At 42.4% G+C, this 17,047-nt stretch overlaps 1 protein-coding gene across 1 annotated transcript; it reads left to right on the forward strand.

Moving 5' to 3' along the window:
• Nucleotides 1–12,982: 12,982 nt before the first annotated feature.
• Nucleotides 12,983–15,611, forward strand: LOC146667551 (uncharacterized). The gene is made up of 2 exons (XM_085408870.1): nt 12,983–13,034; nt 14,422–15,611. Exons 1-2 carry the CDS (start codon nt 12,983–12,985, stop codon nt 15,609–15,611), a joined length of 1,242 nt encoding a protein of 413 aa, XP_085264996.1.
• The last annotated feature ends 1,436 nt before the right edge of the window (nt 15,612–17,047 follow it).

Below are 17,047 nucleotides of genomic sequence, written 5' to 3' on the forward strand. Positions count from 1 at the left end.
ATCTTTACCCATATCACTCATGGGAAGGGTCGCCACTATAAAAATGATGATCTTGCCAAAAATAAATTACTTATTTTTGATGATCCCTAACAAACCATCACAAGATTGGTTCAGATCTCTGGATTCATATATTTCCAAATTCCTTTGGAAAGATAAACCCCCGCGTATTAGCTTAAAAACGCTACAAAGAACCAAGGATAGAGGAGGATTAGATCTGCCTAATTTTCACCAATACTTCTTAGCCAACAGGCTTCAGTTCATCTCAGAATGGTTAAAACATACCTTCTTAGTTGAGCCCTGGCTAGATGTTGAACAGGCACTATGCAAGGATCTAGAGATTTCAGACCTACCATTTATTAGCTCAAACATCAAAAGACATGAATGCTTTAAAAGTATCAACATCAGCTTTTCTCTAACAGCATGGTGGGAGTTTCTAAAAATAACGGAGTCTTCATTAATCCCATGCAAACGTACACCTATCTGGAATAACCCTGACATATTACAAAACAATAATATGATTAATTTCCCAGAATGGAGTTGTAAAGGAATTAAATACTTAGAACATATATTAGAGGGAACAGAATTTATTCCATTTGACAGACTAGTTGAACAATATGGGATCAACAAGACAAGGTTTTTAGAATATCAACAAATTAAATCCATAGTAAAAAAGAAATTTAACCTCAGTCAAGTTGAATTACAAACACCACTAAGTGCGGCACATTTTCTTACTCTTAAATCCCCCAAATTATTATCTAAAATATACAGAACACTTTCTAAATTAGATGAATCAATATCCCTTCCTACTGCAAAGTGGGAAGCAGATTTATCAGTCAACCTAGACCAAAACTTCTGGTCTCAGATTTGCTTAAAAACTTTTAAACTAATTAAAAATCCCAGTCTGCAATTAATACAATACAAAATACTTCATAGAGTGCACTATACAGGTCATCGGATGTTCAAGATGGGCTTTACATCTTCCAACAACTGCTCACACTGTCAAGGCAATACACCAGACAATTACATCCACGCTCTTTGGTTCTGTCCACCAGTGCAAAAGTTTTGGCGCGAGATATGTGAAGACTTATCAAAGTGTCTGAAATGTAACATTCCAACTTCCCCCTTAGTGTGTCTACTGGGCAGCTTAGATAATGTCACTTCAGAAAAGAATATAGCCCATATGATCTTCACTGCCCTATGCATAGCCAAGAAAACAGTCCTCATGAACTGGAAAAATAAAAATAATCTTAATTCTAACCAATATAGAAATTATCTATTAGATTACATTAGTCTTGACACAGCCTCTGCCACCACATTAGATCAATTGCTCTGGGCCCCTTTTATCAGCTCCATCACCTAGTGGGGGTGGGGGGTCATAGTTTGGTCCCGCCTTCACTGTTGTGATTGGTGAGGGGGTAGGGACAGGCTTAGGGCGTCGGGGGGTTCCCCGGAGGCATCTTCCTTGGGGGGCTCAACCCGGGGTAGCGGTCATGTCCGGTTGGGGGCTCTGTTGGCTCTCAGGTGACTGTTTCCTCGCGGCTGCGTGCAGCGGGGCTAGGGGAGGGTCTGTGCTGACGGACGTGGGTTACTGACCTGGCAACCTGGCTGCCCCTGGGTGGGTCCGGGATGGGCGTGAGGTTCTGGGGGCGCTCCGTCTCTGGGCTGGGGCCCGGGCCGGGCCTCGGGGGCTTGGGTCCTGGTTGGTGTGTTGCCGGGGTTGTGGGCGGGTGGGTGCATGGGTGCCCGGCCCTGGAGCAGGGTGCCGCCGGTGCGTCGAGCCGCCTGGGGGGCTCTTCAACTGGTGGGGGGGATGGTCACATCTTGCAGGAGCTTTCTTCTCTTCAGGAACTCTCTGCAGGAGGGGGAGATACAGGAGAGGTGGAGGAAGATCTCAGCCTGGGCGTTTACCGTCTTATGTAGTCTGGAAGATGTGTGGATGGTGGGGTGGGTGCAGTTTTCTCTGTGGTGGGGTTGGGTGGACTATCCAGGGCTCTGTGGAGCCGGAGGGCGCTACTGCACTGGGCCCCGGTCTGATGGGCCTGGGCCCCCCTTCCCTGGCGGGTCGCGAAGGGTGGGAGTGCCTACTGGGGTCAGCGGGGGAGCTGGCCCCAGGGAGGGGTTACCTGCCCCTCCCTTCCTTCCCTCCCCATCTCCAGCTGCCTCCCTCTTCCCGCTCCTCCACAACCACTCACACATGCAGGGCCTTGGAGTGGGGGTATGTCACCAGGGTGCAGAGGAGGCTACCCCCCCCCCCCCGTCCCCTTCTGGCTGCCTCTGCCTCAATTTTATCCCACAACTTAGACATTCACATTATTCACACTCTCATTACACATACATATAGGATCTTGGGGGTGGGCACAATCACGGAGTCCAAAATACCATCAGGGTGTATACCTCACCCCTGACGTCGTTGCCCACCTCTCAATTTTAAATACACTTAGTCATTGAGGGCTAGCAGGAGGGACTATGCGCTTACCTGCTGCTCCTTGGCAGGTAGCTCCATGCCCTCCTGGGTTTTAATTGCACCTTAGAACACATATGCATCAACACTACAATGAGCGGGTGGAGGGAGGTTTGGAGTCTTCTCCCACCCCCATTCTCTGCGGCCTGCTGGAGCGGGAGGGCTAGGAGGAGTTGGCCGTCTGACTGCGGTCTGGGGTGTGGGGCCTCCCTGCTGCTGCGGAGTCGGGGTGGTCTGCCTCTCCCCACCGCAGGGAAAAGGGTAACAGCACCTGGGTCTGGGTGCAATTCCCCCCTCCAGGGACAAGGGTACCTAGACCCAGTTTGTAGAGTACGCTTGGGGAGTGTGATTGTGTGTACAGCGTCTCTTTATGTCTGTCTCCACGTTGGTTGAGTGTGGAGTGAGTGCATATGAGAGCATGAGGGTGGGAATGGATGTTTGTGTCTGTGTGTGCCCGTATGTCTGTGTCTATATGTCAGGTTGGGTATCAGACGCCACCTCTCTGGGGACACCTCAGGCCCTCCAAGGTTTGGAGGCCTATCTCCACCCACCACCACTTCCCCTGCCGGTGGCGGACTCCCTCAGGTGTCGGTGTGTTGGTGGTTCTTTGTATCTGGGGGTGGGCGTCCGGGTACACACCGGCTCACTCCTTGGCGGCCGCTTGTCGGGGCCTGGGGCCTGGGGCTCGCTCGGGCCCCTTTGGAGGTGGGGTGCCCCCGGCCTCTCGGCCTGGGGCTCGGTCACTCAGGCGCAGCTGGGGGCCGGCGGAGCTCACGGGCGCGTCACTGCAACTCCCCCTGACTTCTGCTCCGCGGCTGCTGGGCGAGCCCTCATCTGGGACTCTCCTCAGCTCTTACTGGAACAGTGGCGCGGCTGCCCCTCTGTTGGTCTTCCATGGTCTCTTGTGTTCTGGATGTCTGGAGTTTTGATCTCCTCCATACCCACTTCACACCCTGGAGGACGGGGCTGTGGCCCCCCCACACTCCCTAGCAGATCATTACATGGAGAAACCTTTGGAATGCAAGCATGCTGATCCACACAGGTATGCACACATGGGTATTCACAGACGCGGACTAAAGCTTTCTTGGCTGCTGCCTCAAAGCACACTGTGCGCTGTCTATCTTGCGTGCTGCACAATATCGTTTATTATTTAGTAAATATTGATATCTATGACTAGCTAGTTTATTGTGATGGTGCTTTGTTTTCTCTATTATTATGTTGCTCTTTGTTGTTTGCTGTCTCCTCTGTTTGTTTTTTTTGTTTTTTGTTTTTTTTCCTCCATACAGGTGACCCAGGAGTTTTTTTTTTCTTTTTTTTTTTTTCTCTCTCTTCCCCCCCCTCTTTCTCTCATTCATTCCCCCTGTCCTATTTATTTAAAAAAAAAAAAAAAAAAAAAAATGACAAAGGATGAACTGAAGCTCTGCCATCACGTAATGTCGCATACTGCTGTTTCTGATGTCATTTAAAAAAAAAAAAAAAAAAAAAAAAAGGAAGAGGGTAGACCCCCCCTCATCCTAGATAACACAGTAAGGAAGTCCAGCAGTTCATTTATACACAAAAAGCACTTAGACTAGAACAGACGTAATTACGTTAATCCTACCATAAAACAATAAGAGAAGGTATGACCTCTCTCATGCTCCCAGGATGTAGGTGTGGAATGCACACCAAGCCTCTGTAGCCTGTTAAAGATCACACAACTTATCACTACACAATTGATTATACACCTCTAAGCATCTATGGTTAAATATTTCTAAGCATAAATGACAATCAACAATACAAACTCTAACAGTACGCTACTTTGTTCTAGCGACTGTAAAAAATAATTGTATTCATGAAATAAACTAGACTTTCACAGTCTGCATCTTCCACAGTTTTCATGCTTTTGTTCACTCCAAATTTGACACAAACCCACAGACAACCAGAGTTAACTATGTGAAGCAATCACAGACACTGTAATGGATGATTTTTCTAATAAACACAATCAGGTTAACATTAAGGTTTAACATTGAAGGAGATTTGTTCCATAGTCACAGTTATACTTGTATTTCCTTTACTTACATCCAACACTACTATGTTCTGTTTCAGTCCAGGTGCTGGCAGTTTATCCTTTGTTGTTTGGACAAATAAGCTTAAAGCTAAACCTTCATGTTTTTGATGGGAAAGTTTGTTAAACCATTGCTCAACTTATGTCTGCACAGAGCAGATAATTATGATGTACTTGTAAAAAGACTTGATAAGCAGGTCACAGCTGAATCAAGGGGTAATAAAAGTAAGACCACGCGGTCTCAGCACGACTACACATGCAGTGGGTTATCGCACACATTTGAAAGACTCATTGTGTAACTCAGGATGTGACCCCTTATAAAGGAGACAGAGAAGTTCTGTTGTTCAGTCAAGTAAAACCTGGTGAAAGCGCAATTCTAAGACTCTGGTCGTTGCTTAAGTGTATAGATAAAAAATCATTTTTTCATACATTATTTTCTTACTATATTAGTATAATCACCAAATCGATTATTTCGTATTTATCTCCTGAAACGATCTACATTAACTTTTCTATCCCTAGAAATGTGTTTCCAGAGTCCCAGGTTTAGTGACTTCCTGTCCACCATCACATCAGCTGAGTAGTTGTCAAATTTGAGGGGAGCAGAGAAGATCAGACACCAGTCAGCAGGTCAGAGGCCATCTCTCATTTCACAAATCAATCACTTGATTTATAAATGGAACAAACACCCCATCAGACCAGGTAATGACCCATTATGAGACAACAGCCGTCTGAGAGGAGATGTTCTGTATCACAAAACATGGGAAACAAACAAACTCTAGGCATTCTGAAATATATAAAGCTCAACAAAAAAAGACAACCATATCAGATCCTGATGTAATTCATTTTGTTGTTGTCTTTATTAGTCATTTAAAAAGGTCTAGAAAAAGTGTCCAGGAAGAGATTCTACTATTTATGCAGCACTGCCCCCGTGTGGCCACAAAGACACACAACAGCTTCATTTCTCAGCCTGTTGCCTTCTTTTTCCTTCATGATGTAAACAGTGAATGAACTGAAAGAAGTCAACCCATAAACTGTTAAACTGATACAACAGTCATGATGATTATGTAACAAGTTGTAGTTGACTTTCTGGTGGTGGTTTTGGTATACAATTTAAAAGCCATTTTCTTTTATAAATACACCATACACTTTGTTCTTGACCATTTCTTTTCCTCATATCCTTAATGGACAGTGGAGGAACACTACATCTAGCTTCTGTTTAACATTTATCCAGGCGCCCCCTCACTGTACCTCTACAGAAACCAAGGGAGAGAGACAGACACACAAAGATTTCCACTTGAATCTTGATCTCAAAATAGAAAAAGTTTTATCACAAAATAATTACAAGAGCTCAGCCAGGTGAGATATAGCAGAACCATCAATTCAGAGTCTGACAGTAAGGGTGAAGACGAGCCTGACTGTTGGTCTGCTCCAAAACGAGCCCATAAGCAAGCTTTGAAATAATATGTTACAAAATTGTGAAACTGCGACATGAAATTTGATTTGAAAATGAAATTCATCCTGATCAGGAGCTGTTATGATCTAAATGGTGTTCTAGATCCAGTAAGCATTCATTCAACTTGTATGCAGCAAAATTAAAAATAAGTTACCACATGTTGTTTTTTAAATTGGTAAATAATTGATAAAGTGTTAAAAGTACTGGTTGTGTTTGACCTCATCACCAGGATGAGTTGGAAATACTTCAAATTCCCTCAGGTGGCCTTTTGCTGGTTGGATTGCCACTACAGTCTGTAAACTGTGGAGGTAATTTTGTGAGCTCATTGGATGAGCAGTTTCTGAAATACTCAGACCAGCCCATCTGGCACCAACAACCACGCAATCTCTTTCCCCCATTCTGATACTTGCTTTGACCTTCAGCAGGTCATCATGAACATGTCTGTATGCTAAAATACTTTAATTTGCTGACGTCTGATTGGTTCACTAGACATTTGTGTTTAACGAGCAGGTGAACAGGTGTACCTGGCAAAGTGTGTGTAACCCTCAGTGTTACTGACATGTTCCACACTGATGCACAACAATACTCTGGGCCCCACACTGTTTTATTAAGTATGTCTAATCACTGTAGACATTACATGTACCTTCTTGAAGGAGAGGTCAAAGGTCAGTTACCTTTATAGGTTCCTGCTATATGTTGTGACATATACACAGCACAGTTGTAGGAATGATAGTTTCTAGATTAAGTTGATAAAGTTGACCTTGAAGACCACAAGTTTGAATGGATTGTTAACATGACCCCACTCTACAGCACTGCAACATTTTAACATGAGTTATTTAAGACTTTCCAGGTATCCTGGTTACAGAAAAAGATTGATGAGCAGAAAAAAAGAAACAAACTTTAATTGTTTCTGATTAGAAGCTGTACAATCCGGACTGACTTTAACAAATGTGCTATAGGCTCAGCTGGAAAATAGTGAGCTTTACAAGACTGATTTTGTTCCAAAGGCTTTCACAGACCTCAACCAATCCTAAGGCTAATTAGCACGGCTAGAATTTTAAAAACATTTGTTAAATGTTGTCATTGCTAACATATACCTGTTTTAGAGCATGCTGAGTAGCGAGAATGCAAAGTTATTGTTACCTCTAAAAAAAATGTGAAGATGTGATATTAGCATGTACGGAGCCCCTCTGATGACATGGTCCAAAAAATAAATAAATTGTGGCCACAAAATACTACTTCGTGGCCACGAAATGGGTATAACGTGCGCACGAAATGCTTATTTGTGAGCACGAAACACTTGACCAATAACCGTGATCCTTCCCAGGCCCTTGCAGTTGGTTGACAATAGAATCTATCCCAACGTCCGGGTCGTACTTACATCTGCAATGCAACTGGGCTCTTAATATCCTGTTTAAATGTCTCTCCATAATAATGGTTCCTTTCAGTGCCAGGCTTTTCAAAATGCATGTGTAGCTCATTCCCAGCCTAAAATTGTCAGGGATCTGGGTCTGAGGGACCTAGACCTATTATTGTGTATTGTTTACTCCACTGTAAATAAACGCATTTTGGGTCCTCCTTCCCCACACACCCAAGGTCTGCCACGCAGACCATGACAAAAATAAAACTCAATCATACTGTCTCTGGCCATGTTGTACAGGTTTAGCCTACTCTTATGCTTATGTCTCTACACAGCTGTCCAATGTATCAATATGATGTGCGCACGTCATCTATTTGTTGCCACAAATGCGTAATTCGTTGCCACGTTATACCCAATTCGTGCCCACAAATTAGCATTTCGTGCGCACGTTATTTCGTGCCCTCGAAATAGTATTTTGTGGCCACAAATAAGTATTTCGTGGGCACTTATACTATTTCGAGGGCAGGAAGTAGTATTTTGTCACCACAATCTATTAATTTTTTGGAGGATGTCATCAGAGGGGCTCCGTAAGCATGAGCTATATAGTATCTCCAAGAGAAAAGCGATCAGCTGATCATTGATCAGTTTCATGATTTAAGTAGCAACAGGAGAGAGAGGGAGAGAGAATGGGAGAAGAAGAGGCAGCTGGCCACGTAAAGACACAGAAGAACTCCAGCTTTGTGTATTTGTTTTTCATTCAAGCTGAAGTCCGGGACAAATCGGGTTCCTTTTCAATACGAGACGCGGCCGGTCCGCGGGTCTCTCCTCCTCCTTCCTCCCCTTTCCCTCATCCACCTGCTGTACTCAAAATTTGTACTCAAGTACAAGTACTGTTACACTGGTTAAATTGTACTCAATTACAAGTAAAAGTACTGGTGTTAAAAAAATACTTGAGTAAAAGTACAAAGTACTCTTCTCAAAAACTACTCAGAGTATTAATTACTTTTTAACAGACTGATGTTTTATTCTGTCGTCAATAGCAGGCATTCAACTCGATTCACCAGTATAAATATTTATGTTCAAAGCACATTTCTCAGATGAACAAGGTATAGAAAGGTAACTTGTTTTGTAAATAAATGTAGATATAAAAGAAGGAATTTTGTTTGTTAAAACAATGACAAATATGTTTCTGAACATGCGTAGAACCGTTTAAACTTTTCCCCATACACTGAACAACAGGCAGGTGAGTGTCTTAAACTCTTAGCATTTCTGTCACACTTGAACCTTTTGTTCAGTTTCAGCAAGAGCTGGTTTTCTAAATTAACAGAGGCAATCCGACTTGGTTTGGCTGTGAAGAGTAGACCAGCACAGCTAAAAAGTCGTTCACACACAGCAGAAGCAGGCAGAGCTGTGTTCAGTTTAAGAGAGAGGTTTTTGATACCTGAGAAGGAGTGCAGCAGCTCCATGGTGTCTGTGGCACAAGCAAGGTAACCATCAAGCTCAACTGCACTTTGCAGCCTTCTGGAGATTGGTCTGGAGAAGAATTCATCTTCATCAGATGACTCTCTTTGCTGATCCTCACTCTCATGCTCTGTCGTTTCAAGATGTTGTTTGATGTATGTCAAGGCTGTAATTGTAAGTAGATAACACAATTTTGTTATTTACATTTCAGTGATTATTCCTGAACACAAATTTAAAAATGGCAAATTCTCAAAAAGGATTGTTTAGTATTCAGGACAGACCATCAATAGCTTACAATGTATTCGGTGAAATACTCACTTAAGCATGTGTTCAAATGTAAAAATACACAAAAATGGGATCACATGAATCCTTACCAGCCTCTGTTACATCTGCTCTGTCAGTCCAGGAAGTCTTGAACTTGGGTAAGAGGACTGCAGCTGCAGCCAACTCTGGATCCTCCATCATCGCTCCAAAACGCTTTTGAAGGCCATTTTGCAGGGCTCTGATAAGATAAGATAAGATAAGATAAGATAACCTTTATTAGTCCCACATGTGGGAAATTTGTTTTGTCACAGCAGGAAGTGGACAGTGCAAAAGTTATGACGCAAAAATTAGAATACAATAAGAATAAATACAGTACACAGCTGTACAGAATAGAATAAAAATATACAATAAGATAAAAATAGAATACGAATGCTATATACAACTGAGTAAAATACAACGATGCCAGAAAAGATTATTGCACATGTGTGGATGTGTGTGTTTGTTCAGTTAAAGTCTTTGTTGTGGAGTCTGACAGCAGTGGGGAGGAAAGACCTGCGAAATCTCTCCGTCCCACACCGTGGGTGCCGCAGTCTCCCACTGAAGGAGCTGCTCAGTGCTGTCACAGTCTGCTGCATGGGGTGGGAGACGTTGTCCAACAGGGATGACAGCTTAGCCGCCATTCTCCTGTCACTCACCACCTCCACTGGGTCCAGAGGGCATCCTAGAACAGAGCTGGCCCTTCGGATCACCCTGATGAGTGGCACACATGTCTTGCTTGATGTCTCCAGCCTGCTAAGTTTGGACAGTAGTTGTTGGATTACTGGCAGGAGCCATCCCATAAAGGAAGTGGACTCAGACTGAAGAATGTTTGAAGCTTTCACCAGTGGCTTCATGGTGGTACAGTACTCCCTAAGGAATGCAACTTCTGCAGGACTCAACCTGTAAGACACAACAACAAAACCCACCATGACTATAATAGGGATCTTCTGATTTAATATTAAGAGTCTGCTCACGTTTTTAACCATCCATTAAGGAAAATTCACAAAATTTGCAACCATATTGGTAGGTGTCCAATTTTACTCACACTTTCACCTTGAACTCCTCACAAATGCTCCTGATGGCATTTTCCCCCTTCTCATCAATGATGCGTATTATCCTTTCAATGGCAAGGTAGGTTGAATTCCATTGTGTTGCATTGGGACGAATGATCTGTAGTTCACACTTGTCCTCTACCACTTCATTAGCCAAATGAGTTTTGTTCCAAATGGCCTGGCATTTTGCAAAGCTTGCACGGGAGAGCCTCTTGTAGGTTTCATTCATGCTCTCTGCTAGGGCAGCATCAGATGTTGCCACAAGGTTTAGCAGGTGACATGCACATCGCTGATGAGGCGGGAGTTGATACTCCAAACCAGAGTCTTCATCAAGAATTGCACTTGCCTCATGGTAGTCAATATGGTCAGTCAGGTCAATAGTTTCTGGGTCTGCTTCATCTTCAGCTTCATCTGCATCATTTTGTGCCCCAAACATGTGGAAGGCCTTGACAAAGTTGGATCCACTATCAGTTGTGGTTCTTACAACTTTGCCTCTAATCTTGTATTGGCAATGGATATCATCAAGCGCACCAGCAAGCATGTCAAATGTGTGAGACCCTCTCAATCTTTTGCATGCTGGTGCTGCAGATCTTCTTTCCAGGGACTCTTCCTCCAATGGCATGTGACTCCAAGGTAATTTTTCTGATGAGCTGACCAACAATCAGTAGTGGTAGCAACCAATTTGACTTTATCCAATGCTGCAACCAAAGTCATCTTCATGTGATCAGCAGCTTCACAGATTCTGGCACGGACAGTGGGTCTGGAGATGACTTTGGCTTGAGGTTGTAATGTGGTAACCAATTCTTTGAAAGATGGCTGTTCTAGCACTGCAAATGGCTGTAGACCCTCACATGTGAAATTGATGACAAGCATGTCAACAGTTGCTTGTGGAACATGTTTGTTTGCAGCTCTCAACATCAGGTCTGGTAACTTGGCTTGTGTATTTGCTGAGAGCTTGTTTGGTGTGGCTGTGGTCTTTCGCTGACGAGATGTTGATGCCACAGTGATATTGTACTGCTCAATCTTCGATGGATGTTTCCTCTGTAGAGATAAATATTATCATACGTCAGGTTCATACATTACTTCATAACATCACTGTGATTAACACTACAGGAAAACACATTTTTAAAACATCATTCAACTAGACATGAGCTAATCTTTGATTGTTTAGCATAGTATAAAAGAGTGGTGAATTTGGTCAAATCTTGCAGATATATTGCTGTATTTATTTACAAATGTAAACCAATTTTGAACGATCATTGCAAAAAACATGAATTTCTGTATACATTCTAAGTTCTGTAATCTGTATACTATCTGTAAAAAGAGTATCAACCAATGTATCAGTATCTAAATTTTTAACTCCTTTTTATCAGTATCACCCTAAAGTTTTCAGTATTAGTCAGGTTCTAAAAATACTAAGAGAGCAAAATATGTGTATATAGCAAATGTAATTTAAGAAAAGGGATCACATACACAAAAATGCTGCCCATACAGCTAACAAATAAAAACAATCCACATTATGTTCTTTAAAAAAAAAATCATATTGGGAAACATATAACCCTACTGATTAAGAGCCATGTCACTATGATAGACCTATATCAGGCCAATGATCCTGATCAACTGATCCATCAATCGGGCTCTGGTACATGTCAGCTGAGAGCTGGAAGATTAATTTGAGATGCAGCTCAGCACTGTGTTCAAATTTTGTTTTTGTTTTTTATATAGGCCAGCTGATTGTAGGCCCGTGAGTTTTAAATGACTACAAATTTAATTTATTGTAATGACGGTGGTTATCCAAATAATAAGCTAAAACATTCCTACGAATTTAGCTCAATTATGCACACACACGCACATTAGCTAGCTCCGTCTTATTTTAATATCAGGCTAACCAATGGCGGTGACAATATCTTAGCCAAACTAATAACCTTAACACACATGAAAAATAAGAAGGCAATATTGTACACGTATAGTTGTAAAACCTCTTACCTCAATGTGTTTTTTTTAAGATTAGACGCTGAAGTCTTGTAAGCTGAAATGACTGTAGAGGTCAAACAAAGTTTGCACTGCATCTGGACGCTGTCTCCTTTTCTCCCTCTGCACATGAAAAATTCCTCCAGGTATGGCCACGGGCACGCGTCCTCCGTCTTTTCTACGTCGTTTTCATGGTTGACAGTGTTGTCCTCTGTCTCCATTTTGGCTTCTTTGTCTCCAAATCTTCCGTCTATAAAGTAGTTTGTACTCCACCATGTAGCACCTCCAGACACCTGTGCCTGCTGCTGCAGCAGAGTTTATCTTTGCTTATGTCTTAAATTGGCCGGTCGGGATTGCACGGCCTTATTGGCTGCAAAAATGCAGACGAAAGGTTTGAATATTAATTCAAATTGTGGGCGTACTCAGTAGTACTCAGTAGATTACATGGTGTAAGTTGTACTCAAGTATGAGTAAAATTACACACTTGAAAAATTACTCATAAAAGTACAAGTACCCAAAAAAATCTACTTAATTACAGTAACGTGAGTATTTGTAATTCATTACTTCCACCCTGACAGTAAATGACCATAAATTAACTGTAATTACACTGTGGTGAGCTCCATTCCTATACTTCTATCACGTGCACCTGTACACGTTGACAACCGTAACCATGGCCGCCGAGGGTATATAAATGCTTCACAAGGTTCCAAACGTCTGTTTACACTTGCTCGTGGACTTGTTTCGACCTGCTCCAACCTCAGCCTGTGGAAAGCTAAGTTTTGCAAACCATTTTACTAAAAGCGGATATAACTTGAACGCATAACAAGTACTTCATCTGTGGATCGTTTGTACTTGTTTTTGTTTTTCAAGTTTGAAGATGGCTCGCCGTGGACCCGGACTCCCCGACTGTCACCTGGACTTCGCTGCAGGTACGTTTGAAAATTTCTTTAAATGTAAATTACTGTAATAATTTAACAAGTTCCAGTGTGAATATCAAGTTTTAACGTGATCAAATATGTGTATTCAAGATTGTTTCCCGTAAATTGTTTGTATGTTTTAAATTTTCCGGGAGAGGTGTAGAAATTATTAACGACTGGTGTATGAATATGAAAAAAAGGTGTTACTTTGATTTGAAGGCTTCAAATTTGACACTTTTCTTTAAAATGAGATGGTTAAAAATAGCTTAATGGACTAAAATTTGTAAAATGCCCAAAAATCAGTTTCTGTGGTAACGGCATCTTCAAGATGTCATGGCCTCAGAACACGCAGGCGTAAACACACAGATCCAGGTCCCCTCCTGACATCCTTTTCTTCTCCGGATCAAAGACTTTATTGACATAAACTATATTTTTTCTCTGCTGCAAAACACAAAGATAAAAAAATACAAATAAAATAATATCAAAAGAATATGAAAACAGTAGTAATAATGGCATTAAGACCTATCTTCTGTTACGGTAATGCTTTTAACCTTATTAGATAGCAGAGAGAGATATTGTACACAGGGATATTTACACAGGGATAGCATGTTTACCACAGATTAGATGTATCTGTCCTTATGGCAGATACAGTCCTTGTGCACATTTCTAAAAATGTGGATTCTGAGTTAAGAGTTTCTGTTTGTTTGTTTGTTTGTTTGTTTGCTTGTTTGTTTGTTTGTTTTTCACTTGACCATCATTTTCAGACATACCTGCAGAGCTTTGTGTGTGCAATTCTTGCCAACTCTTGCCAAGAAGGTTGTGTTTTTATTTAAAAAAAAAATATATATATATATATATATATATATTTAGGACATGCAATTGGTACATGTGGTCTAAATGTTACATTATGGTTTGCATCCACATATTTAACCTATGAGCTTTTTTCAAAATGTGTGACATCGTGAATTGTAAATAAAACAGGAGAATGAGCTGCATGGTTAGTTATAAATGTACTGTAGTATATTTATATAATAAGTTACTCATGTCCGGCTATTTACAAATCAATACCTATTATCCATTACCTATTCCAACATAGTGTTTGCATAAAGGCTTACAAAGAACAAATAAAACAAATTGAATGTACACAAAATACAGTGACATTTATAGTGTCAATATAGTGTCACCTTAAAAGTACACAGAGTGAGCTGCCTTGGTGGAGGTTTGGTGGTCTTCTATTAAAAAACTTGACTTAAAGATTGAACAAGTAGAAGTGTCATTCAGTCTGACATAAAATGCTTTTCTCTCATCCTCTGCTCAAACTAACAGATGTAGGTCTGTTGCTTTAACACTGGGTGTCTATTACATTCCTAATGTTATTTTAAAAATTGTTTCCTCACAGGGCGTCTTGACTATGTGGTTGAACGCCCTGCAGAAGAAGGCCTTCCTGAAGTCATCAGGATCCTGGATGACAGTCTCCAGAGCTCCACCTCTTCTGGTGAAGCTCAGGACGCTGATACCCAGCGTATCAGCGAAGGTGAGTATGGTGAGTATTTTATCCCTCTCTCACCCTCACCCTCTTCTGATGAAGCACCAGATGCTGATGACGGTGAACAGCAAGGTGAGTATGGTAGGTATTTTATCCCTCTCTCACCCTCACCCTCTTCTGATGAAGCACCAGATGCTGATGTCGGTGAACAGCAAGGTGAGTATGGTGAGTACCCCCCCTACCTACCTGTAGACGATGAAGAGTTTAGTGAACAGACTGACAATTCATCTGACTGGAACGACTCAGAAGAGTGGGGGGATTGGCTTAGCGATGACTCTGGGTATGACACCATGGATGAGAGAGATGATTCCCCTCTCATCCGGGAGCACCCTCCAGAGCCGTTTTGGCACGATTGGCAACGTCCTATCGCTCCAGGTGCTGCCCCCATCCCCATGCCGCCTTTCGGCCAGGCCAATGCCCCACTCTTCCCTCGAGTTGTTGCCCCAGTTGGTGATCCGCCAGCTGCTCCTCCCTCAGCTGCTCCCTCAGCTGCTCCCTCTGCTGCTCCCTCTGCTGCTCCCTCTGCTGCTCCTCCCTCAGCTGCTCCCTCTGCTGCTCCTTCCTCAGCTGCTCCCTCTGCTGCTTCTTCCTCAGCTGCTCCTTCCTCAGTTGCTCTCTCTGCTGCTCCCTCTGCTGCTCCTTCCTCAGCTGCTCCCTCTGCTGCTCCTTCTTCAGCTGCTCCCTCTGCTGCTCCTTCCTCAGCTGCTCCCTCTGCTGCTCCTTCTTCAGCTGCTCCCTCTGCTGCTTCTTCCTCAGCTGCTCCCTCTGCTGCTTCTTCCTCAGCTGCTCTCTCTGCTGCTTCTTCCTCAGCTGCTCCTCCCTCAGCTGCTCCCTCTGCTGCTTCTTCCTCAGCTGATCTCTCTGCTGCTCCTTCCTCAGAAAAGAGAAGCAGAGAAGACATCTGCACCAAAGAGGTAAGTGCAAAGAGGTGCAAGGTGAGTGACCAGTTTGATGCCCCTTCAACATCCTCAGGTAGTTTTGGAGTCAGACGTTTCTGGGAGAGGCCTTTTAGCCTTTCCATGGATGACAGTGACTCTGATTAGTTTATGTTAGAACGTGGTTTTAAACTTTGTTTTTACAGATATAAGAACATGTGACTCGCACATGTGAAATGTATTGCTTTTTTTGTTGATATGTGACATTAATATTAATATTACATTGTGAATTAAAGGTCGTTTTTTAGTTGTTATTACTTCCAGTTACGTCCAAGATGGAGCAAACACCCCACCCAGAAGACAGCCTTACCCCAACCAACCCGATGAGAAGGATGGATGACCAAGTGAAAAACGGGAGAGTGGTGCTGTGTTCCAACTATGTAAGTTATCACCTCACATTGACAACAAACTGTATTGAAGACAAAATTCTTCCAATAGTTGGTATAAATCATCATCCTATGTCAGCAGCACTGTAGGTTTAGCTTTATTTATATTTTTCATGTGTATACGTTGGGTTTAAAATTGCTTTTTAACAACATACTGCAGCTACCAACAATGAAAATGCTGTTTTGTGTTAAAATGACGTCTTTCTCGTGTTATTGCTTTGCAGGGCAGCTGAGAGTGGACAGAGCTGCACAGAGGACCAAAGATCCACTCTCAGCACTTCATACCTGACTGGCCACAGCACCAACCCTCCTCACCCTGGGTGAGGAGGGTCCTGACCCCGCCTGCACAGAGGGAGTTGTGAACATGCACTTCTGTGTTGGTGGGTTTAGGATCCTCCTCACACTCACACTGATGAAGACTGTCACTGGAAGATGTCTCCATTGCATCAGCAGGACGTAAGCATTTGTAAAATATTACAGTTTGTGATGTTTTGTACATATTTTTATTGCATCATTTAAAACTATGAGATATAAAATAAACCAATTTTCATAAAATTTTCTGTGTATTTAGTTGTTTTCTTAATAAGTTCTTTGGAACATCATTGCAACCTGTCAGCTTTTTATTGAGGATTTAGAAAGTTGCTGGTGGCCCGAGTGTGTAGAGTGGGGTGTTGTTTTTGTCACATGGTGAAAGTGACCTCATGGGGAGCAAAGAGAACAACTGAACAATTTGGGGATTCACAGACTTTCGTAATCGCTAAAAACAATTAATAAAAATTGTTCTGTGTGAACTAAAAGCTCAAATATAAACCATCCTGACACTGACACAAATGATCTGCTGTTTATAAGCAGGACAGTGTTTTCATGAGCCTGGATGAAGCTAATTTGCATGAGTTTAACCTGCTGGTCAAAAACTTGCATGACTCTGATATCACTCTAACTTTCTTCTGTTTATTTATTCATTTTTGCTAATTGTAGTAGATTAATATGTTCACCAATTGATTGTTGGCCTGAATGTTTGAATGTTTGCAGTTTCAGGTCCTACTGATCAGTTTTAAGTACTGTAGAAAGTGAGCAGCAATTTAATCAAGTCCTGGGATGAAATGGGACAAAAGGGTAATGTGACAGCCACATTAGTTCCCTTCCCTCGTTTAACAA

This window comes from Rhamphochromis longiceps, linkage group LG6 (genome assembly GCF_057381845.1).
Source record: "Rhamphochromis longiceps isolate RC_006_pf linkage group LG6, R_longiceps_female_GT1.1, whole genome shotgun sequence".
NCBI classification, from domain to species: domain Eukaryota; kingdom Metazoa; phylum Chordata; class Actinopteri; order Cichliformes; family Cichlidae; genus Rhamphochromis; species Rhamphochromis longiceps.

Bases quoted from the DNA above. Each gene is read 5' to 3' on its own strand.
- LOC146667551 (XM_085408870.1), top strand. From the start codon at position 12,983: ATGGCTCGCCGTGGACCCGGACTCCCCGACTGTCACCTGGACTTCGCT. The intron at 13,035-14,421 runs GTACGTTTGAAA...GTTTCCTCACAG, and splicing joins TCACCTGGACTTCGCTGCAG to GGCGTCTTGACTATGTGGTT.